This window comes from Lethenteron reissneri, chromosome 5 (genome assembly GCF_015708825.2).
Source record: "Lethenteron reissneri isolate LAM-NWPU_2019-01 chromosome 5, ASM1570882v1, whole genome shotgun sequence".
Lineage (NCBI taxonomy): Eukaryota > Metazoa > Chordata > Hyperoartia > Petromyzontiformes > Petromyzontidae > Lethenteron > Lethenteron reissneri.
This window is the reverse complement of record NC_083783.1, coordinates 8,279,544-8,304,731: the sequence shown is the minus strand read 5'-3', so window position 1 is coordinate 8,304,731 and position 25,188 is coordinate 8,279,544. Positions and strand designations below refer to the sequence as shown.

The 25,188-nt window shown below is 43.1% G+C and overlaps 1 protein-coding gene across 1 annotated transcript in view; it reads left to right on the top strand.

Annotated features, from left to right (window-relative positions):
- Window positions 1-3,748: 3,748 nt before the first annotated feature.
- RNGTT (RNA guanylyltransferase and 5'-phosphatase) overlaps window positions 3,749-25,188 on the top strand; it is a 42,234-nt gene continuing 20,794 nt past the window's right edge. The window contains exons 1-12 of the mRNA XM_061567847.1: window positions 3,749-4,251; window positions 6,143-6,252; window positions 7,156-7,259; window positions 7,759-7,847; window positions 8,417-8,492; window positions 8,914-9,172; window positions 10,147-10,256; window positions 11,271-11,372; window positions 12,783-12,918; window positions 13,646-13,717; window positions 15,199-15,363; window positions 21,648-21,731. Coding sequence (XP_061423831.1) covers window positions 4,188-4,251; window positions 6,143-6,252; window positions 7,156-7,259; window positions 7,759-7,847; window positions 8,417-8,492; window positions 8,914-9,172; window positions 10,147-10,256; window positions 11,271-11,372; window positions 12,783-12,918; window positions 13,646-13,717; window positions 15,199-15,363; window positions 21,648-21,731 — 1,371 coding nt within the window. The 5' untranslated portion in view covers window positions 3,749-4,187. The remainder of the gene's footprint in view (window positions 4,252-6,142; window positions 6,253-7,155; window positions 7,260-7,758; window positions 7,848-8,416; window positions 8,493-8,913; window positions 9,173-10,146; window positions 10,257-11,270; window positions 11,373-12,782; window positions 12,919-13,645; window positions 13,718-15,198; window positions 15,364-21,647; window positions 21,732-25,188) is intronic.

Here is a 25,188-nt window from a genome sequence, read left to right as displayed (position 1 = left end):
CGGCCGGAACAGAGGGCATCTTATCTGCACGGTCAGTAAACAACCTGACCATCGCCGTTGGCCTTCATGACTGCAAGTGGATCGTGGGCTCCTCTTACTCTGTTGACGTTCGGTTTGTCAGAGGGACCATTAAGGCTGCTGGTTCGTGTGGCGAGGGGGGGCTGGGTGGAGGTGGTGATGGTGTCACATTTATTAACTTGTGACTTCACACAAAATCCGGCTGCTCCGTGCTGGTCTAAGTGAATGAAACGGCTTTGGTTCCAAACCACACCTCTGCTATTGTTATTGTGAACAGCTCATCAAGTCACCATTTACTAGAAATTACCCGTGAAATTCCACGGTTTAAGTCCCTCCAATAAAAGTAAATGTGTCCTTCACACACCGGGCCGGATTTTTTCTTCATAATATATTTGACCAACTCTTGAGTCAGAATATTAGCGATATGGGGTGACATAAATTTTGCTAATCCCATAACATTTGCAAGATAAACATTTTCTTTCACCGATGTTTTGTTTAAACTAGGTCAAAAAAACATCAGCATAATTTCCAGGTATGAGTGAGCACATGACAATTATTCAAGTATTGCGACTGGCAGGATCATGTTTACATTATACCGACAAGGAATATGAATGCTCAAGTGAACAAGTAGGGGAAACACTGGCCTTTTATTCAACGAGTGGGAAGTTTCCACTTTTTTTAGGGGTAAATCCACATCTCCGTGTCACACTCCCTCCCTGCTTCCATCCGACTTTCCCTCCCCCACCTGAGATTTCTAAAGGCTAATGTGCATGCTCATCTGCAGATAGGTATCTGAAATCCGAAGGTCGGATAGGAAATTCAGCTGTATACATAGTAGCTCACTCCGTTTCGATGAATTCTGTGCCAATATTTCAGCCTATCGCATTTGTGGGTATATTACAGACAAATTAATACTGACAATGGTCGATAATTCACAGTTATAAAAGCGCTGTCCCTGGTACTGACTGATATTGCTTTCATAAAAAATTTAAGCAATCAACATTACTTAGTCTCAATAGTCTCTCACATAGAAAAGTTCAGTTTACTATGCTAAAAAGTCACTTCATATCAAATATATGAATCTGAAAATGTCAAAGTGGTTTCTCCTTCGAAAAGGTGGTGCATTTCTTGTTTCCTCGATAAAGCTCAGGGTCAACTTGTATTTGAAAATCCCGCATTACTACGACGGGATGATCTTAATCACCAGTTTTCTGAAACGTAATTGCCTACTATACTTCGTTGCCTGATATGTACGTATTCTTAGGTTTTTTCGATAAAGTCACGTAGGTAAAAAATTAAAATTAACTCACTTGATACAGCTATCGTGCTGTGACGGTTCCACCTGAAGACGGAAGCTTGTGTTGCCTAGGAAACGTCGTGATTTTTATTTTATTTTCATTTTACTTTTATTAATTTAATTTTTTTACCTACGTGACTTTACCGAAAAAAACTAAGAATATGAACCCTTGCAGTCACGAAAGCTTCAAATCTAGAAATGATATGTACGTGTTATAATTTGACGTATACACTATATAGGCTTTTTTTGGGAGGGCTGCGCCATGAAAACCCCTCACATTTTGAACCCAATACCCAATCTGAAAGAAAACCAAACATCGTATTAACATTCTCACGAATAAAGTGTTGCCTTCCCGCTCGTCCGTGGTTCATCCTCACGACTTTGAGTCGTCCCCTTTATTAAATCCTTTATATTAAGTGCACTTGCTTGCTTGCGCGCTTACGACTGTGCAAATCTTTCGGTCGTTTTTTAACCCACTTCCCGTGATCCAATCGAGCTGACATTTTGCACACAGACTCGTTGTGCGTGACAATTTATTTTAGGAATTTTTTTTTCATATTTAATTTAAAATACCAATGTGATAAAAATGAAACTCTTACTCAAGAAGAACATAAATGAATAATAAAATAAAACCGATGTCACGCATATAAAGGATTTATAGTGAAAACTTTGTTTTTACGGGTTAATTTTTTCGAGAGCGAGGAACGGACGCTGCGCGCGTTACAAGTTGACATCATCGAAGATTCGTCAGGTCACCGCATCGCGCGACGCTTTCAGATGCGCTTCAACGGCCGTCTGGAACGCTCTTCCTTCCGATATTAGGAAGCCATTGGAGCTATGCACTTTTATATCACCTACATTGAAAACCTTTCTTTCGAACAGTTTTTTGTGTGTTTGTTTATTGTCCTCCTCCCGCACATCCGATTAGAGCGGTTGGTTTGCGTATGGTGCGAAAGAAGTTCAACATTATCCCTGGACATCTGGTCTATGATTGCTTCTCGTTCGTATTGTCGATACTGTCCACCTCATGTGTACTGGCTGTACAGGCAGCTACAGCATTTCCTTGTTATTAATACCGTCTCATTTAAATCTGTTTTACTGTCTCGTCCTTAGACTTCACTGGCTTATCTTCTGTAATGCCTCCTGTATGCTGTCCACTATGTACTGCCAATTTAATACTGGTAGGAACCCACTGGTTCGACCAGCCCACAGGGAGGGGCTGGGTGGGGAGGGAGGGGCTGGGTGGGGAGGGGAGGGGCTGGGTGGGGAGGGTGGGGAGGGGCTGGGTGGGGAGGGTGGGGAGGGTGGGGCTGGGTGGGGGGTGAGAGGGGTGGGGCTGGGTGAGGAGGGGCTGGTCACCCCGTGGTGCCCTTATAAAACTCAACGTTTAACCTACTCACGCCGGCTTGTGCCCGCCCTCACAGTCGGGAATATTTGCGGAATACACCACGCCGCCGTTGACCCTGGCCATTGACCGAGCAACCCAACGTTCCTACCAGCTCCCTCCGCAGGAATGTGTTTACAATATTGGGGCAGTGTTGCATAGGGGTGCCATGGTGGCGAGATGTTAACTACCTCGCCTGGTATGCAGGAGGTCGTGCGCCCAATCCCGACGCCTGGCGTCGTTCGGAAGAGCCAGGCCACAGCGTGTCGGCGCCGTGGTTCCACATTTGTGAAATTTGAAAAGTTGAACCGCAAATGACAATATGCGCAATTTAGGATGTGCACAGAATGTCAGAATACCATTCCTTTATACTGCAGGAGGAATCCGATTAGCTATAAAGCTCTTTAGATGTCCAGTAGGGGCGAGTAAGAACGTTCCACGTGTACGCAGCATTGATCCCCACCCCTAATTGTGAAGAATTTGTCAGGACCCTCCTGAAAAAGAGTTTTGTTTTTTTGTTATTTTCTTTGAACCCATCTTCGTGACTTTTACCGAAAGACCCACAAAGAGTCTTGACACTCGGTGATGCTTTCCTTGAGAAAACAAACTAAACACCAATCCAGCATCGCATTTACATTTGAATGTAAATAAATTTACATGGAATCCGATTAGCTATAAAGCTCTTTAGATGTCCAGTAGGGGCGAGTAAGAACGTTCCACGTGTAAGCAGCATTGATCCCCACCCCTAATTGTGAAGACTTTGTCAGGAACCTGCTGAATAAGAGTTTAGTTTTTTTGTTATTTTCTTTGAACCCATCTCCGTGACTTTTACCGAAAGACCCACAAAGAGTCTTGACACTCGCTGATGCTTTCCTTGAGAAAACAAACTCAACACTAATCCAGCATCACATTTACGTTTGAATGTAAATAAATTTACATGGATCGATTCTATAATCGCCGACTTACAAATTCGATTTCCTCGCCCCACACAAAGCGCAGGTGGTAACCTAGGAATCGATTCGAGTGTCGGAATCGCTATGAATCGATACGCGCGCTTCCGTTTCGCATAGCCGCTCTGTGGAATGCAATGGGCAAATCTGCAGTCGCAATTGCGCCACCGCTGCTCGTCAAGACCGACTTTCACGGAAAGAAATGTCTCCTCCGGCTGTTAGACCTTCTCCTCTAAACGTCGAAGGCCATTCGGCATTCGCAGCAGCGTCCGTCTGTCTTTGAGCGAGCCCGGCCGCCCGTTCTACGAGGCCGCGCGTGAAGCCTCGAACTCGCCTCGCCGCTCTGCCCGGCAAGAGGCGATCCAACTCGGACAGTGAAGGGGGGTGGTGGGGGGGTCGGGTCAACCCTGGGTGGTCGGGGTCAGGGACGACTTTTTTTGTGGTTGTCTCTCTGGGGGTCTCCCCGCGCCACCCACCACCACCACCACCATCCTCTTCTTGAAACACACGAGCGCGTAGCTGAATTAGAAGCCAGGACATGAATCACAACAGCATCCCGCCGCGATGGCTTCACTGCCCAAGGCGTGGGCAATTGGTGGCCGGTAAGGCAAAGCAGCCTTGTTGATGATGATGATGGTGGTGATGATGCCCTCTCTGATGGCGATTTCTGCCCCCGTTGTGGTCCTGCTTGTGGAGAAAGTGCCGTCTACTGTGGCTCCCAACGTCACGGGCACTTAACTACAGGCAACTGCGATCGGTGGCCCAGTGGAGTTGACCACGTTTTGTGGTGGCTTGAATTTTTTTTTTTAATCTGTGCCCCATCAAGACAATGTGTGGATCTGTGGCCATGCTGCACATTTCAAATTTGGGCGAGGGCGGCCTTTTGTTCCGGGTGTGTCGGAATTATTTTAAAATTTGTGTGCCTTCCTGGTCCATTGCCCAAGAGGTACCCATGTAGGGTATTAATTGAAAGGGGCACAGCATACATGGTTTCCACCTCTGTCCAAACTTTGTGGTGTAGTTGCCCTCGCCGTTATTCTCATGCCCCTGTGTCTCACGTATCGCGTCTATAGATAATTCACTGGTTTTAAAATTACAAATAGGAATCCTTATACAAATGAACATAATTTTTTAGAGTGTCTTAAATTCATTTAACCAAAATATGTCAATATATACCCTACCTTTACAATAGTGGTTTTATATGGTCCATGATTATACTGCACACTCCATAAAATGAGCACCTACATTTTGGGAAGTTGGCAATTTTCCTATGCATAATGACCCATGCCACGACAACATAATTTCCACCACTGTCTTTAAGTGCTGTCACCGTGATGAATTTGTCCCATTATTTCAACAGGGTGATACTTGGACTTCAATGAGATTGTTTTTTTTAACTCGATATTTTTTTAATATCCAATGTTTACTTTAATATGCAGCACGTAAGAGGGAGGAAAATGAAATTGGAAAAAAACGGTTGCTGTCAATGGATATGTTTCATTATGCAGGGGAAAGAAATGCATGGCTGACTTTTTCTGAGCCCCTTGCAACATGCAGTTACATCCTGTTGACTTGTCACCAGCTATGCTTGCAGTACAGTATAACATCTAGGAAGGCTTGTATTTTCTTACCAATACGTTTCTGTGTCATCACATTTAAATGATCAGTTTCAGTGTTCAACCTGAGCATTAAATACTTTCCGTGAGTAATGTACCTTGTACAGAACTTTATGGCTGGATGAGAGCCACCCCACGCTGTTAAGGGATCATACTTGACTCAGGCTAGTGTGGGTTGGTGAAGATGGAGAGTGGGGGCAGAGAGTAAGTAAAATAATGCATTTTGCTGCATTGCCCTCTGCTTTCCACGACGTAGCCCCACAGAATATAACAATCTGCTGTGTATTGTGATTTCCCATCCAAGGACCATCGAGAGTAAAACTTACTTGATATGCAAGATCTGACGAGGTCTGGGACATTGTGGGTGACAGGCTGAGTACTCTAATGCAGGTCAATATTTGCAACTGCAATGCGGAGATTGAACGAACCACATTCCAAAGCATGTACTGTGGCTGTGGGTCATGCAATTCAACAGCAAGCATAGGACGTAATCACATTTTTCACCATTGACCTCCCTCAAATATAGGGTCAGAGCCAATAAAATATTCTTCTAGCTGCTCCTTGGATATAAAACACCTTTTATAATTTCCCCAGATAAACTTTAGATTTGCTTTCTTCATCCCAACCCTATATTGAATGTTCCACTTGAAACATTCAAGATAAACACATCAGCTTTTTGCAGAAACAATTGCATGAAACACTTTTGGAATGGCAGGAGAAAATTTGACAGGCAAAAAAGGTGCTTGTGTTATATATATTTTTTGTCGTCCTTGTCATTTTATGATTGATTATGTAATTAACGATATACCAGCTAGAACCATTTTACGTATTTCTTCAGGATCGGGCATTTTGTTTTTCCACTGTCAACTCCCCACAGAGAGGTTCCTGCCGCTGAAGACGATGCTGAGTACGCGGTACGACGACCAGGTCCCGGAGGAGTGCCGCTTCAATCCCTCCATGCTCTCAGTCTATCTCAAGAGCCGCAAGGTGCTGAGCTCACCCACTTGCGCGGCCCACTCACAAGCACTCGCGCTTACCTACACGCAACTTTCGGTATTATGCTCATGCACATCCGGCTACATTCACATGTGTGCAGCCCTTTGTCAATCCACTGATGGATGAAAACTGCCCCTCACGCTGCGTTGATTATGGTGGTTGTTTTGACCATGCATCACCATGCCAGTCAGTGCGAGTTGGTGGTAATTACTTTATTAACTCTGGAATAATAAATGATTTAGCTCACCCCGACTAGGATTTTAACTTGCAGATTTCTTATTGAGAGCTGTGCACTCTAAATCACTTCCCCACCCGACCAGAAATTCACATCGAGTTTATGCTCATGTTTGGAGTGGTCACACAATGGTTAGCACACTGCGCTCCGAACCCAGGACCCGAGGTTAATTCATATCCACGGCTAACAGTAGTGAGTGATATCTGAACTGGTTGTTAGGCCTCCCCCTTTCACGAACCTCCATTGACCAGTGTGCTGAAGTATGATCAAACAAGCCCTGTGACCGACATGGGATGGGGACGCCTTCATATTATAGTGAATTTACGAAGTGTCACACATTGTATATACTCACTGTAATACCAGTTATTATAGTGAATTTACGAAGTGTCACACATTGTATATACTCACTGTAATACCAGTTATAGTGAATTTACTAAGTGTTACACATTGTATATACTCACTGTAATACCAGTTATTATAGTGAATTTACGAAGTGTTACACATTGTATATACTCACTGTAATACCAGTTATGGATAACTAAAAAAAATGCAAATGTCTTTTGGCCCTTTTTCCGAAATCATGTTTTTCTGGAGTCGGAGAAGGCTTTTGGGTTTGATGTGAAGTGATGCTATTGCCTGTCTCTTGTGCTCCTGGGCAGGTGGAGATGGGTGTACTGATTGACCTGACCAACACAAATCGTTTCTACGACAAGAAGGAAATTGAAGATGCTGGAATTACCTACTTCAAGCTGTATTGCCGGGGGTAGGGAACGCATTGATAGTGTGGTATTTGGTGTTCAGAGTCTTATGGTTTATTTTATAACCATGACGTTTATTTTGCATTTTGAGATGCGGTCATCGAAAGTCATTGACACTTGTATAACTTTCAAACAAAATTATATATGCCGGAAAAAGGTCCTGGGAGGATTATGGATCACTTAACAAGCTGTCAAGCCATACAGATATAATGGAAGATGAAAGGTTTTATTGCGTTTGACAACCAGGCAGAAGTGAGGTTAGCCAGCCAAGAAATGCCAATGATGCACAGACCTTATCCTGTATGCCATAGCATGCATATAGAATACGCTATAGACATTTGGGAATAGAGTTAGATTTGTCGAGGATCCATAACTTCGCAGTTAAATTGTTCAATTGACACATAAGGTAAATTTGTAGACATATCCACGCTTTGCTAAGATGCCCATTTACCGCATATCTACCATTCAGATAAGTTTGGTAAATTCTTTGTGTCTCTCTTGCAGACATGGGGAGTGCCCATTGCCTGAACATACACAGGTTTTTGTCAAGTTCTGCGACAACTACATCAAGAAAAACCCACAGAAAATCATAGGCAAGCTCTTACAAGAATGGCAAAGCACACATCATCATACAAATACAACATATAGTCTCCAGTTGGCATAGCCACGGTAAACATTACATTTTTAGAAGCGGAACGTGTAATGATTAATTGATCACTTATTTAAAAGTGATACTTTTCCCTCACGATTCATGTGTATAAATAACGATTGATTAATGCAATATATGTGATGATTACTGTATATGCAAATGTTCCCTTTGTAAAGCAAGAGGCAGAACAAACACAAAGGTCATAAAAATGAGACAGTATAAATAAGACCCTACTATGTATTCTTGATTCAAATCATTTTCCTGAATCGTGACAATTCGTCAATTTTCTGGGGGGAGGTAAATCTTTACACATCCCGTAGCATTTTTTAAAGTCCATGTGCATCGAAGCTAATGTGCAACTGTAGCATTTTGACTACAGTACGCCAGTGACTGAAAATTCCCATTTTAATAAACAATGCTGTGAATCAAAGCACAGGACGAATCATGTGGCTATCTGTCTCAAGCACCCGCTGAACACAGCTCACTGACCATGGCCACCCGTTGCTTCCACAGGGGTGCACTGCACGCACGGCTTCAATCGCACCGGCTTCCTCATTTGCGCCTACCTTGTAGAGAAGCTGGACTGGAGGTGGGTTCGTCTTCCCTTTCACTGCCCCCACATTCGGGTTTTAATCTGGCCGAAATGGCTCGATAAAAACTATAAAATAAATGTTTTTTTTTTGTTTTACTAGGTAGGGCCCACTGAGCTTTCTAGCTCTTTTTCAGGAGTGACTTGGCCACAAAATGATAGCTCAACGAATTGCCTTAGCACGTGGAAATGTATAGCAGCCAAATACTCTAAATGCACGTTACTAAATGTGGAGGGAAAACCGGGAGGACCCGGAGAAAAATCCACGCGACCACTGGGAGAACATGCAACCTCCAAATAAACAGGGGTCAGGGGTGGAATCGTACTCACGACCTGAATTCCAGACGAGCTAGTTAACAGCTCACACCACCATGGTGCCCTTTCTCATGTGGAACGCTCTTCGCCTTGTTTGGCTGTGCAGCGTGGAAGCGGCCGTGGCGGAGTTCAGCCGCGCCCGCCCGCCCGGCATTTACAAGGGCGACTACCTGGACGAGCTGTTCGGCCGATATGGCGACTCCGAGGACACGCCAGCGCCTCCGCCACTGCCAGACTGGTGCCTGGAATTTGACGACGGCGATGCCGGGCTCGACGATGACGGTGACGTCCCGGCACATGGAGCCGCGCCCAGCTCGTCTGGCGGGACCCACACCGGTCGCAATCGCAGGGAGATCTTTCGCACTGTGAGTGTGATGCTGTATTTCTCACATCGCCTGTAACCCTGTCCTCCAGCCGTACACATGCGCGCACCGCATCATCCCAAGTTCCAGTGTGATTTTTTAAAAATGTTATAGGAAGGGAGGTACAAGGGCTACCGCTAATGTCGTACTGTACGATACGTTATAGCAACTCTGTGAAGGTTTTTGTAATTTTGGTGTTCCCATAACTTTGTAATTGTATTGTTTTAATTCTTGGCTGTACTTTGAGGAGCTGTAGATTACTTAAAAGTTATTCTGCTGCAGTTCACTCAACATGAGCCTGCCGTAAATCTTTCAAGCATTCTGACGTTATAATCTATATTTCTTGTAATGCAGATGCTGCCAGTAACCGATGAAATTATTGAATAATTCAGAGAACTACAAAAACGATTACATCTTATAACCATCGTATAATTACCATGCCATCAATTACTCCTGAATTTTTTTGCAAAGCAGTAATTTAATGAATAATAGCTATTAATTTACAACTTTTTTTTATTAATGAATGATTTTGTCATGAAATAAAGCGAAAATGCATCGATAACACTACATAACACAATTTTTGTTCCTGGGTACTAAGTGTTATTTTTAATTGTTTTATGCCTAAAAAGTGTAACAAATGGCTATTATTCCCCACAAACTTTTATTTTGTGACCAGGACTTTTTGTGAATGAAAGACACAAATGCACACGATTTCTCATTGAAAATAGGTACATTTCAAATTGTCACTATCCTGGTCACAAAAGCAAAGTTTGTGGGAAATAATAGCCATTTTCTGTACTTTTGAGGCATAAGTAATTAGGAAATAACACTACCCAGGAACAAATATTTTTTTGTTACACTGTATTCAGCATGGAACGATGTTTTTGTGAAACGAATGATAAGACCATTGCGAACCTTGCATCGTATAACCTAGTATCACCGTTTCGTGACATCCGTACAATGCCACTGTCCCACAGGGCGTGGTGTTTCTGGAGGGTGTCCAAGTGCCTGGCGTCACGCAGCTGACCACCCAGCATAAAATCTCCATGGTGCAGCACAAGGGCCAGGAATTCTGCATGTGGAAAGGGTATGGTGTTCCGCAGATGGGAAAAATGTATAACCTGCAGACCACTCTTACTGAACAGATCCTCTATGTTGTGTGTCACATTGACCCGCCGTTCACGAAGCTCTCACGTCGTGGCAGCTAGCACGGAAATATCAGTCCTAGCTTATGTTGGAGCTACATGTGGTTATTGATGAAGAGACAAGGACAGTAGCCGATACAATTGCAAGAGAGTCAATGAATTTTACTGGACGTAGACTTTTAACGAGCCTGGCCTAAGAGTGGGTTGAAGGTGACGGTGAATACATCGAGCTGTGAGCCTCGCGTCACATCTCTGGTGAATAAATGGAACATTGATCTGCTTACCTTTCCTATACCCTGCACTCCTATCATTGTGTTTTGTATTGTTTGATGTTTCTAACATTGTGACCAACCCCTACTGGAAATCTGTGAAAAAGAGCTTCATACTCTTAGGTTTTTTCGGTAAAGTCACGTAGGTAAAAAATCGACGTTTCGGAGGCAACACAAGCTTCCGTCTTCAGGTGGAACCGTCACAGCACGCTTGCTGTATCAAGTAGAGCCCACAGCGTTGTAGCAATGATCGGCAACGGCGGATAAGTGAAATTTTACCTACGTGACTTTTTTTACCTATGTGAATTTACCGAAAAAACCTAAGAGTATGAATCCTTGCAGTCACGAAAGCTTCAAATCTAGAATTAATACCCTCTACGGGGAGGAATTTCACCTATCCGCCGTTGCCAATCATTGCTACAACGCTGTGGGCTCTACTTGATACAGCAAGCGTGCTGTGACGGTTCCACCTGAAGACGGAAGCTTGTGTTGCCTCCGAAACGTCGATTTTTTACCTACGTGACTTTACCGAAAAAACCTAAGAGTATGAATCCTAGCAGTGACGAAAGCTTCAAATCTAGAATTAAGAGCTTCATAGTTCATCGGATTGATTTCTCCAGAATCAATACATATTCTGATTCTGTCTGACGTCTTTGTTTCTCTGTGTCCATGCTGCTGCCAACACAGGTCTGGCTTTCCAGGTGCTCAGCCCGTGTCTATGGACAGAAAGAACTTGGTGTTCCTCAGCAATAAGCATTACATGGTCAGTTGGAAGGCTGACGGCACACGGTAAGTACCTGCCTGCCTGCCTGCCATCCCGGGATCATTTACTTTGCATGCAGTTTTAATGTATGAAGTTGTTTACATCTGACCGCATCTCAAGATGCTGTACACAGACATGCACATTATGAGACTGGGGAAGAGGGATTTTAGTTTAAGGGGAAGTTATAGGAAAGGGAGGTACGGTGAAAATACTTCTTATGTGGTTACTAAAACACGAATAGTGGCCAGTCGTAAGCTTAGGAGAAAGAATAATGTTCTAAACCTTGCCATGGAGATGGAGTTCCAGACCTTAGGCATAGCAGCAGAGAAGAAGGAAGCCTCTCATTGAAAATATATTAAAATAAGGGGGATATAGAGAAGGCCTTATTTGCTGGAGTAAAGAGCTCTGGTGAGGGGTATGGTAAGATGATGAGAGAGGTAGATAGGGCTTGTCAATCTGTGAAATCTTGGAGATGATGAGGGCAAGCTTGTAGTTGATTAAGAGGTTGAATCGAGACACAGTTGAGGTGGTCTGAGAACTGCAGTGGTGTGATCTGTTACTGGTGTTTAGTGGTTAAGGATTTGGTAATGCACCACGAGTTTAGATTAATTTTTTTATAAAATCAAGTTTCATACAAATTTTTTACCATTATTGTAATCAACTTTGTGCTCTTTCCACTGCTTAATGTCAACATTGGTTGCCCTCTAGGGTCGAGGGGGGTGTTCTCTTTGCTCCCCTCCCTTTCAACGAAGTGTCCTCCCCAAGTCCACTTACTTTTCCTAAACAGCCAATGTGATTCTAGATTTGAAGCTTTCGTGACTGCAAGGATTCATACTCTTAGTTCTTTCGGTAAAGTCACGTAGGTAAAAAATGAAATTAAAATGAATTTTATTATTTTATTTTATGAATTTTAATTTCATATTTTACCTACGTGACTTTACCGAAAGAACTAAGAGTATGAAGCCAATGTGAGGTCTCTGTGTACTTTCAACGGATATTTTTTTTTTTTACACACAGGGAGGAGACTTTATTACATTGCACAATAACCTTATAATCAGGATCAGAAGGAATGCAATAACTAATTAATACATCAATTGAAATGGATTCTACACTCGCGGTGCAGGCTTTGATTAGTTTTTGTAATCACGGATGGTTTTCGACTTATACAGGGTATGCAAATGTTACGTTTAGGCTAATGAAACAAACGGCCTATCAGACATGACATACAGTGACACCAGGATGAAAAAAAACATTACATTCAAAAATCAAATCATGCCCAGTCATCATATCGCAGGGGAACGTGAATGATTACATGCTGGAGGTTCAGTGCAGAGAGAAAAGTCAAATTCTCACTTCTCTGCATGTCACCCTTTTACCCTCCTTGTTCGTATCAACACTGCATGACTCCCCTCCGCTGATGTTGCACTCCTCCACAGGTACATGATGCTCATCGATGGCGAAAATGGAGTGTTCATGATCAACAGGGACAATATTATATTCCACGTCGCCAGCCTTGAGTTCCCGAACCGCAAGAGCCCCGACAGCCACATCAACAATACGCTTTTGGATGGGGTGAGCTGCTCAAATTGTACAGCAGGGCCCTAAACACAATACCTGGGGCAGAGAGGCGTCGTGTGTGAAAAATGTACTTAAAAACATTGCTGTGGGAGCTGTCGGGAGCCAGAATGAGGACTACAAGCGGTGAACTTGAATTCCTGGGCTAGAGTCCTGGTGACCGTCAGGTTATTAAACGGAGTTCTCGAGTGTAATCACTTACTAGTTTATTCTTCCTGTACCAACATTTTATTTTTAAATCCGTTTTATTGACATGCGAAGAACACTCTTTACAGAGCATATTGAAATGGCTTCAGAAGTAGTTCACAATGTTATGTCCCTGGGCTGTTTCTCTGATGTATGCTTGTGCACTCTAGCTGTGAGATTTACGAATGGAAGTACCTTCTTCTTGTGCCGTGGCGCCATAAGTACATGGGGAAAAAAAGAATACAACTAATCATCTTCTTGGTTCTTTCGGTAAAGTCATGTAGAATGGAAATAATAAAATAAAAAATAAAGCAATAAAATAATTCTCACGACGTTTCGGCCACAACGCAAGCAGCCGTCCTCAGGCGAAGAACTGGTCTGTCGGAAAGACAGCGTCTGAATGAACACCACCAGGCTTGGCAGCGTACATTCAAGCTGGGTTAGGGGGGGAAGAGCGCCTTGACAAAGGAACTTGCACACCCCATATCAGCATTTCCCATAAACTATCATCTCGAATGTCCCTCCATGCTATGTGCAGGAGATGATCGTCGACAAGGTGAATGGGCAGGACGTTCCTCGCTACCTCATCTACGATATCGTCAAATTCAACGTAAGACGTTTTCTTTATGCCGCAATTTGTACAGATGGTTTCTGCCGCCCAGCCACCCGCTAACTTGTCCAGTTGTCTAAAGCATAGTCTGCTTGCTGCTGGATGAAGGCCTTCCCATCCATTTCATTCTTGAGCGGTTTTTTTTCCCCCATCAATCACCACACTGGTCATTGTCGGTTAATCATGGTTGGGTCCAGGATTGATTGATTATAGTCATGACGGGAATTGAGCTTAGTTTGCGGGATTTATTTACCTGCCTTTAGCTGGATAATCTTACCTGCTGTGCTGAACAGCTGCTGGTATGCGTACAGGGTCAACATACCCGTAGTATTATATTTCACCTGGGAAGTGTACAGCAGCAGATTCTTGACCATTGCTGAGAATCATAGCAGATTCCTTACTCGCAGTGAAAACAACTGCACAATAGTTCCAGATGTTTGTTGATGTACGTAGCCAAGAAAGGTAACAAGTAAAATAAAACTCTTTCGTCCAATAATCTCAGAACATTTAGTACCATCTATTTCATTCATCGCTGCAGAGTGTGCTCCCAGTCACCACGTGCGTTTATGTTTACGAGCAGCAGAGGGTGCACGCTCACCGGCTCCACTCGGATAAAATCCACTTTTCCTGTTGAGATGAGGCTTAAATGTGGCCTTGGGACATTAATGTGCTATCCTGTCCCCTCTTGATGGCTAATTGGCTGTAGCCATAATTGGCTGTAGCCATAATATATTCAGAACTTACGACCACCAAGAGTAATTATTGCAACGTGCGTTAGACTTTGTTATGTATGCGAAATAAGTTCAGCATACATGTATGTATGTACATCGACAAGCGTGCTAATAGGAGGTGTTGAATATTGTTAGATAGTCGGTTTTCAGAACACAGTGAGCACAGTTTAAGTTGTGTGCTTCATTGTATTTGCCAGAAACCACTTATATTTCAGTAAAAAAAACCACTACACTTTTGAGAATTGGCTCTGAAACATGAGTATATTAATATTTTTAGTTTTTTACACGACATGTCAATTATGTTTAATATTTAATCAACTAAGTGCATTTACTGATAACTTGAATTTCTAGAAAGCAAAGCTGGATGTTATTGGTGTGTTGTAGCAGTAATGTGAGATGCAGTTGCGTGTCGGTCATCTCCGGGAAGGTTGCGGTGTGCAGCTATAATTGCGTAGCGCTGTTTCCCTGTAGGACGACATCGTCCTTAACGTGCCACGCTTCAGTGTTAATGTATTCTCTCAGACTGCCAGCACTTCTGAATGGTTTATCGAGCCTTAAAGAAATATCGCCGATGTATTCATGGCTGAGCTACCGCATTCCGTTTTGTGTTTTGACGGGTCGTGCCAGAGGAATAAGGACCTGTTTGAAATGGAGTTTTTTGTGTTGTTGTTGTTGTTTTTCCCACGTGGGTGTGAGTGTGTGCGCTCATGCCTTTGTCCCTTCTGCTGCCGGCGCTGGCGGTGGTGACAGGGCCAGCCCGTGGGCCAGTGCGACTTTAGGACACGCCAGCAGTGCATCCAGCGCGAGATCATCGAGCCGCGGCACGAGAAGATGAAGGCAGGGCACATCAACAAGGCGATGGAGCCATTCAGCGTACGAGCAAAGCCCTTTTGGGACGTGACGCAGTCGCGCTCCGTGAGTGCCCACCCTCTCTCACACACGTTCCTGCTTGCCTCCCCACCCTGGCGAACCTGTGCCTCGTTTCTTAACATCACAGTCATTAAATTTCGATTTAAAGCTTTCGTGACTGCAGGGATTCATCTTCTTGGTTCTTTCGGTAAAGTCACGTAGAATGGAAATAATAAAATAATAAAAATTAAACATAATCAAATAATTCTCACGACGTTTCAGCCACAACGCAAGCAGCCGTCCTCAGGTGGAGAACAGGTCTGTCGAGAAGACAGAGTCTGCTTGCGTTGTGGCCGAAACGTCGTGAGAATTATTTTAGTATGTTTTCTTTTTATTATTTTATTATTTCCATTCTATGTGACTTTACCGAAAGAACCAAGAAGATTAATTACAGTCCTTCTCCACTGTTTGACAATCTGCGTGTCCTGGGATCACAGCAGACTATTTAACTTCACAGTCTGGATCCAAAGTGAGCAAAAAAATGTTTTGCCAGGTAGCCAATGAGACTCAATTTATTTCTGTTTTGAAATAATTGAATGGAATATTGATCATGCCTATGAACAAAGACCTCAGAGGCTAAGCAGGGCTGAGCCTGAATAGCAACCATCATGCACAACAGGTGTTATAGTCAGCGGGGATATGTGGTGGACAGCACAGAGGAAGTGCAGCTAATGAATTGTTGGACTGTACTTGTGTGCTCCCACATATCTGCTTCCTGGCCACCCACCTTCACCAACCTCCACTCACCAGCAAGGCTGTAAATATCCACATATCCAATAATAATAACGCTGTTGGGGATGTTTCGCCAGTTGTGTTTATTTATATTTTGTATTTTACGTGTAAAAAGATAAAGGAGTACCTGGAGAAACCCCATGTATTTGAGCGGATAATGTTTAAGCCGTGCACAGCTGGGTTCACAACCCATTTGCTGTACAGCATTCCCACGTGATTCACGAACTTCCTATCTGCAATTTTGGCTGTCCACAAATCGCATCTGTAGCTCGACATGGCTGCATCGAGAGAAAAAGCGATGAGAGAGAATGTGATGCGAGAAAGTGACGAGATAAAGTGACGATGGAGAAAATAATGAGATAAATAGATGAGAAAAAAGAGAGAGAGAGAACTTCTCGAAGCTTTAGAAGCACCTGTAGATGTTGCGCTGTATGATATCCGCACCCGCGAAATTTGCGAATCACGAGCATCTGCGGAACGTATCCGTCGCGAATAGCGAGGGAATGCTGGGAGTGTCATCTGGCCACCTCGCAGCCAAGCGTGTTTGGGTGTTTCATACATTGGTGTGAGCCACCATGCCTTGCATGCAAAGTGCTCGATTAATAACATGCACCACGAGGTCAAGCTATTGAAATGATTGATTGCATTTGGTATTGAGGTAAGTTTATTTTGAATTCATATGTAGGGCAATGCAGTTTTGTTTCGGCGTCAGTTTTATTTTACTCTTTTCTATTTTTTATTTTACCAGGTCGGGCCAACTCAGCTACATATTTCTTTTTCAGAAGTGGCCTGGCCACAAATTAAGTGGCTCATGTGGAAATTTCTAGAAGCCAAATACTCTAAATGCATGTTTCTAAATTAGAACGTGGAGAGCTAGACATAAATCTGTTGTGACAGTAGCAGCATATTTATTTATGGAATTCTATTGAAAGAGCATTGTTTCAAATTCGTGTTGTCTTATCAGTGGCTCAAAGTAGAAATAATAATAAAGTCTGACAGGAATATTACACATAATTGGTACTTTAACAACATTCTTAAACATCACTAAAAGGGAAGATAAACAACATTCTTATATGTTTTCATTCTGGCTTTCAATGAATAAATTTACAAAATTACATTTCGTGAAGGCATCACACGTGCTGCAATGAAATGCATGTTGGTGTTGATGCTTAGCCATGAGCCTAAAGAAAAAAAAAACCCCATCAGCATGCTATAAAACAAACGTAAGTATATTTGCATAGTTTCCCATTACCACAACGTGACTTGTAGAGATACAGTGATGGTTGATCGTAAATGTAAAAGCATAATTTGGTGAAATTTCCTTACGCAGGGTACATTTCGAAAATTAATAAATGTCTCCCCACTAGCCTCTTTGCAAAGGGGAAATATCCAAATAGTCTTAATTTAAAGCCATAAACAAATGGGCTGGATTTCAACACCGGGTCGTTATGAGAATACAAATGTAGAACATAATGTGAAATGACTTAACACTTATTACTCCGTGGCTTTGTTGGCACTGATTTGTGAAATGCTTCCGTTTATCCCAAGAGTCACCAAATGTAATAGTGTCGTTATTCTGTCCAGGCACTTAGCGGCCTCTGCTACGATCTAAAGGCAGTTGTTCGCGACGCTGTTGCTGCCGCTGTGTGTAGAGTCAAATGCCTTGCAGCCGTGGGTTGGAAGATGCAGTACAGCAGACGTGTGTAGCCTCCTGGCCACTGCTTGCATTGGTCGTGTACCATGGCCAAGGTAAAAATTGGTACCACCTGAATTCGATCAATTCAGTGACACCAATAACACTGGTCTACAATTTTTTGACTTCGTCTGCTTCAGAGATGAAAGGTGCTGTTTATTATGGATTTTGGTGTGCTGAATTCCAATGTGACAATTGAAACAACTGATTGGTTACTGTCCCCAAGATATTTACGTTTTTACATTTGACGTCTATGTATATTGTGTATATAGTAGAGTTTTACTCATAAATTGTTAAACTGGGTCTTTTCATAGTGTTTATGGTTGCTTAACATGATAACATGTCACCTTGTGCTGTTCATGTAACACTTTAAAAATCAGCAAAAGGGTTATATAAATAAAATGTATTATGAAACAAAAGGCAAAACACTTATGTATATATAACTACATACTCTTTGGGTCTTTTGGTAAAGTCACGTAGATAGAAAAATAATAAAATAATATCTACGTAATTTTACCGAAAGACCAAAGAGTATGAATTCCTGCAGTCACGAAAGCCTTTAAGTCAAGATTTGTAAGTACATAGTTTAGTTCCTATTCAGTGTCCACTCGGTGCTTCTTGGCTGGTCTCTTGCATTTGCCCTGATAGCAGTTTCTCCACTGTCGCAATGTCCTGGTGAAATCGCCCGCCATGCTCGTCGCTCGCTGCTCCGCAGTTCGGTGAAAAAAAATCAAGATGAGATTGCAAATTTTTTATCTTTAGTGACATGTTGCAACTCCAAGGCTTTTGTATGCCTTGAGGAGGTTTTCCACCAACTCCCTGTAGTTGTCTGCCTTGTTGTTTCCGAGAAAATTTGTTGCCACTAACTGTGGAAGGCTTTCCATGCCAGTCTTTTCCTTGCCACGCAGTGCACTGTCAAATGCATCATCTCGAAGAAGTTCACGAATCTGAGGACCCACAAAGACACCTTCCTTTATCTTAGCTTCACTTAACCTTGGCAATTTTCCACGGAGGTGCTCAAAAAGCAAGTACTGTCCAAACCCAGTCATAGATTTTTTCGTTGATCCAGTCAAAGATGTATTTTAGTCATTTTTGGCTTAAATTGGGATCCCTTCCCACCCAGTAGCATATCTTGAAAACTAAAGCCAATCCATAATTTTAAGCATCATTTTCATTCTCAGTGACTACATTTATATCGGAAGCATTTTGGCTGTAGACCAAAGTTACGATTGAAAAAAACCGTCAATAATTACAGGCCTTTGTTAATCCACGGCAGGATGAACACTTGTCCACACTGTGTCAGTCATGGGGGTTGTTTGACCATACTTCACCACATTGGTCAGTGCAATTTTATAAAGGGGAGGGGAGGATGGTGCTTGGAATCGGTTGGGATATTACTTGCTCTTCAAGTTATCCATGGCCAGAAATCAAACTCAGATTCTGGTTTCATAGCATAGTGCGTTAACCACGGTGCCACTTCTCCTTCCACCAATTTCGTTTTGTGACAAATGCATGTAATGCAGGAAACGTGTTCTATGGTGATCACATTCCAGTTATCATCTGCTGTTGCAGAGCTTTAAAAACAACAACTCGATTTTGCAACCTCAAGACGGTTGATGGTCTAGTCTGGGCTGCTGGGCTTTGATGCCGGTGGCTCGGCTTTAGGCCCAGGTAGCCCTGCCGAGATGACTTAAGTCTCGGTTACCACTTCAATGCCGCGAAGATATTGGTTGTAGCTCAACAGGGCTGGCAAAGGGGGAAAAATATAAAATTCAATAATAGGAGCATGTGAATGAATATCGTGCGGCTCCACAGAGGCATATTCCTGAGACTGTTTGCCTCGAGGATTTCTGTAGATGGATATTGTAATGCACTTGGCTGGATATATGTGGCATTAGTTTAGCAGCTTGTGCCACGTTCATTTGTGTGCAGAACGCGAGCTCTGAATTTTAAAGGGTGCCCTGGTGTGCACAGGCTGAGAGTCCTTGTATTTCCAACTGGCAGGTCTTGAATTGTGTCATAGGTTATCAAAGGGTCCATAAATACGCGGGTATGACTGCGCTTTGAAATTCACGATATCACTTCTGACTACCTTTCCCGAGCTGGTGGTGAGATGGATATGTAGCAGGAAATGTAAATAGTAAAATCTAATTTTGAAGGAAATCATATACACATGATAACTGGTTCCTGTGTTACATTATTTGCAGCGTTGGTTTCTGTAGCACATGGAGCATATTAGTTGGCTGATTGGTCTAAAGAAAAATTTAATGAATTATATTTATGATACCCATGCATTTATGTAAGCGGCTAAGGGCCTTTAGTTGTGTGGGCATTGGTGGTGGCAAGATTATCGTCTATTTGAAGGTTTTTATTTTGAAACCCATTTTTAAAGCGCACAGTTTGTTACCAAAATTGGAATTGCACATTAGAGCCAATTACTCTTGGTCACAGCTGGCTTAGTGGATCCATTTCTGGCAGGAAGTGTAACCCCTCTTCTGGCTTAGCATCTCGATCGTTAAAGCTAAAATGTTTGCCAACATAAACTAATTCCAGTTTTTAATGGAGTCAATTATTGCTATGCCCGGGAAATAGTATATCTGTACGTATGATCTGTCGGAGGATACTTTGTACATTTCAAAAAGCATGCTTAATGTGTGCGCGTCTGTTTTGTACGTGTGTTTGTCTTTCATTAAAACATTTACCTCTTCTATGAGCCGCTAGCCCGAAAATGACGGCTCCCTTAAAAGACAGGCTTGAAAGCATGCCATAGTGTGGCTTTATTGTCAAAAAAAAAATCACTCGAGGTTCAACACAGTCAGCCGAGAATAGCCAGTAGCAAGGCTGACATTCAATACATAATTCGCTGGGCGGTTGTGGCGCACGATTGTTATCCAGCACTGGCGGTGAGGATTTGATGGCTCACACAAATGTTGTGAAAGTCCCCTTCCATTGGTGGACCGAGCAAAATGAAGTAAATGCTGGTGTCTTCATTATTTTTTCCTAAATCCATTTTAATTGTCGCCTGGGACTTGACTGAGCATTGTGAGCCTCGGTCCTCTGGCATGCCATGCCCCCTGGCATGCCAGAAGACAGTATAGCGTTTTGGAGATTCCATCTGTTTCATTTGTATAGGAGAGAGTTTCCCCATCGCACACGTGGTTTTTTTTTCCAGGTGCTCCTGTTCCAACATGTAAACACTGGTTTAACACGTAGGCTTTCACGACCAATATTATTCATAATAAAGGTTCTTGGATTCAGATCGCGTTATTTATAAATGTGTCGCAACCCTCCATCACCCGACACGGCCAATCCGTAAAAAATGTGTCACGTTGACAAAAGACAAATAGTTCACTACTTTAGCCCACCGGTGTGTTGAAGAGTGAATCCACAACCTTTATTATGTAAACGCTAATTAATTAATCCATAATACAGTTTTTTTTGGGGTTAGATTGCCTAAATATATAAATGTGTCATTAAACCCTCCACCACCCGACACAGCCAATTCGTAAGGTTTGTCACGTAAACAGAATGTGCCAATTTGTTACAAGTACTGCACACCAGTGTGTTGGAGAGCAAAGCCACAACATTTACAATCTGAGTACGACGTTTCGCCAGTAATTACAACTAGCTTCTTAAAGATTTGTGGAGAAATCCTCCTGTTACGCGCTCTAGCCCAAAAAAAAAGCTGTATTTTGGATTATATTGGTCGCGAAAGCCTACGTGTTAAACTGACTAATTAATTGGCTGATAACACCATGAAGGCAGCACTGAGTCAGCAGCACCTGCTGTGGAAGTGCGTGTGCGCACGGGGCTTATGTGGTGCGTGTGTGGTGCCCGTGTGATGTGTGTACCTCTCTGTTGGCAGCTGCTGGAGGGGAAGTTTGTGCAGCAAGTGAGCCATGAGGTGGATGGACTCATCTTCCAGCCGGCCGGCACAAGGCCCATCGATGTGAGTCCGTCGTGCAACTATGCACGCACCACACACATTGCACTTGGAATGCAACTGTTCTTTGATGAAAGTGAATTAACAAAAAATTATGAAAGTTGGTGCGTTAAATTATTCATTACTCATGCGAACTACATTCCAATACCGCATTTAGTCTTTGGGACCAAACAAGCTTGTCCAAATAAGATAACAAATTAGAAACAACTCAAATGAGACGAGCACTGGGGCAATTAGTCAATTTAGTTGATTAATCGTCTAAATTCATAATCGGCTGTTTTTTCTGTGGCCGATTACTCGGGCCCCTTTAAAAATGGCGGCCACCTAGACAACCTGCCTTGAAGGTGGGAAACCCCTAGAAGCCACAACCTTCAGACGATGCCGATTATGTCACCAAGCCCCACTCATATCCTCCTGTCTAGCGTCACGCGTGAGAAAAAGAGGCGAGACTTTTTCCAAACTGTGTTCATGTTTTCCCGATTAAACAAGTAATGACACCGATAATAGAGTAACTGATCACTTAATCGTGTTGCCTAGCTCGAAATAAGACGATAAAACCAATACGAAGACGAGTGTTCAATTAAATCACAACATTGCCTCGTGACAAATCATTGAATGAAGCGGGGGGGGGGGGGGGTTGGGGTGATTTGTCGCTTGTCTGTTTTGAATCTACACATGCTGACACGCACATGTATTTGGTGACAAGTAAAGTTCCTCTGGGGTCCAGGGCACACACACAGCACACCCCCCCACGCTGCACACCCCCCACGTTGCACACCCACCACCTCTGCATGCCCGTGAGTGCATAGGATGCCTACGTTGCAGCGCTGTTCCAGTTAGCATCACTGCCCACACCTCCTGTGAACTCCGCATCCGCATGTCCAATATCCTAAGCCAGCTAATAAAAACTCTTTAATTGTATTGTCGAAGTGATTTGAATTGAAATTGTAATTTTAAATGTTAAGGTAATTTGTACATTTGAAAATACTCACTGCGATTTAAACCAACATTTTCTGCTTGACATGATAATGAGCAGCAGTCATTATGAATCGCTCTCGGGCGGAGCCTGCGGTGCGTGTACACAAATGATCTTCGCTCCATTGACCGTTTAATTCCAGATGACATTGAACAATTTTTTACTTCGCCACTTAATAACTTTACATCTCCGCAAAGAGCCGTAGAAACATTCTATCCACGTGCGAGTGGTTTATTTTGTGCATTTCTAAGTTTGCCGAAACTCGTTTGAGTCTCTGCATGCATAAGTGTTTATGAATGTGTGTGTGGTGGTAGTGTAGTGGTTAGCACGCTGCGCTACGAACTCGACGACCCAAGTTCGGTTTTCCGCTCACGGTCAACACCAGTGACGATGATATTAATCGGTTCTGGAGTTCCCCCTAGATCAATTCAGCCATAATTGAATGCCTGGTGTGGTGTGCAAACATCACTACTGGTGAGACAAAGGCGGCCGGGCATGGTGTTCGCCACCCACCCCGTCGTGTGCCATGCCGGCCTTGAAAGGTGCTCGCTAACAGCACTTGCCCCAACAGTCTGTTAAGGCTGTATGTGGGATCTTTGTCTTTGTGTGCTCTGCCCACCGTGTGCGCTTGTATTGTACTTCGAACATGGGGGGGGCCTGAATTAGATTTCTGGGCCACGGCTAAAATCAGTGCCAAGCGTTATCTAGACCGGTCCACGGTCTCTCTCCTTAGGTCGACTCAGCCTTAAACAAGTTTCTGGTGCATTGTGAAAAAAACCTGCGCTGGGCATGTAAAGACGGCTAAGCATGGTGCTACCGACACCCCACCCCCTTGTATGCCATGTCCCAACAGATAACACCGTTTGCCCAAATAGTCTGTGATAGGCACAAGGGAGATCTTTGTCACCGTCTTTGTGTGCACACTGCATTTTAAAGTGCATACTATGCGTATATTGTTATCTGTTGCAATGCTCCATTGGAGTTAGAGACACATTTTATCTATGAATAGAAAATGATTATTATAATTGGATCGTTATTTAAAGTACCAATTTAATTGCTCTTGGGTTTTATAATTTAATTGAACACAAGGCCAGTTGAGTTGCATGATAACGGACCCACTTTACTCTTCACAGCATTTTTTTAGATTGAGTGAAGGTCACAGGCTAGCACACGTTTAGTGTAAATCTTGAATTGACTGTTACGTTGTTGGGAACAACAGACACGTACTGTAGCGACCAGAAGCCAAGCTCCCTTCACCAACCCGCACAAATCAGTATTGTGAAGTATTGTTAAATAACCCACATACCCCACATGGTGTAGTGATGTCCTCATGCCTGAATGGATTGATAAACGACTACATGCAGTGACGGTTTTAATTTTCATGTCTGTGTAAATCACTTTTGACCAATCCGAGCAAAATGAAGTGAATGCTGGTGTCTTCATTATTTTTCCTAAATCCATTTTTAATTATCGCCTTGGACTTGACTGAGCATTGTGAGCCTTGCATGGTTCATATGCTACCCGTGCTCTCATTAGTAGTTAAATGGTGCTGTGCAGCGAGACGTAATTAACAACGGTGATTGTGATGGCAGTGGTAGAATGTTCTTAATCCTTCCAACGAGCGTTCCCTGTAGCTGGCAACATATGCCAGTGAAATAATTCATGGGTCATTGTTATTATCATTTCTAACTTCATCATTATCATATTCAATTATTTTAAAATTATGCCATCAGAATCATCCAAAGAGATGAACAAATTTAGTAGTACGCGACTGTGTGCCAGCGGAGAGCCCTGGAAAAGGACATAACAGAGCTACTTTTTAGGTCACTTCCAACGGCTATTTCATCCACACTAGATGCACACCTTGTACGTGCCCTGCAAAGGGTGTTCATCAAATATCAATAAAAATATGGACGTTGCCTTCATCATCATCTTCATCATCATCCTCGTTATCTGTCAGGTCAGCGCTGCTTGTACGTACATGTGTTGAACTTCTATCGCAACGTACGTAGCCAACCGTGCTAATCGGAGGTGCCTGCCAACTGCCTACCATCACCTGGTATCAGTGTCGGCTGCATAAACTCTCCAGGGGTTGTGTGGAGAGATCGCCTTTTAAATGCCAGAGCAATGCTCGGAGGCAAGTAGGCGTAGAGACAGAGGCTGAGCACGACTTGATGAGGATGGGATACCAATTTCTTTGGTGATCCCCATGCAATGAACACTTTATTACACGTGTGGTTTCCAATTAAACCAGGCTGTGTTAACTGGAGCCGGATTCTTTTTTTTTTATGTCCCCCTAATTAGATGAATGCAGACAACTTTAAAGGCATGTTACTGTCGACGTGCGTAGTCTGTTGAACAATGTAGGTGCCGTGTAATAAGTTGGCACTGGGGCATTTAATGGATATTTAAATATCCATATCGTCCATCTCATCATCGCTATGACACATTCGGAATACACCTGATCGTGTTCCTCTTAATAGAGAC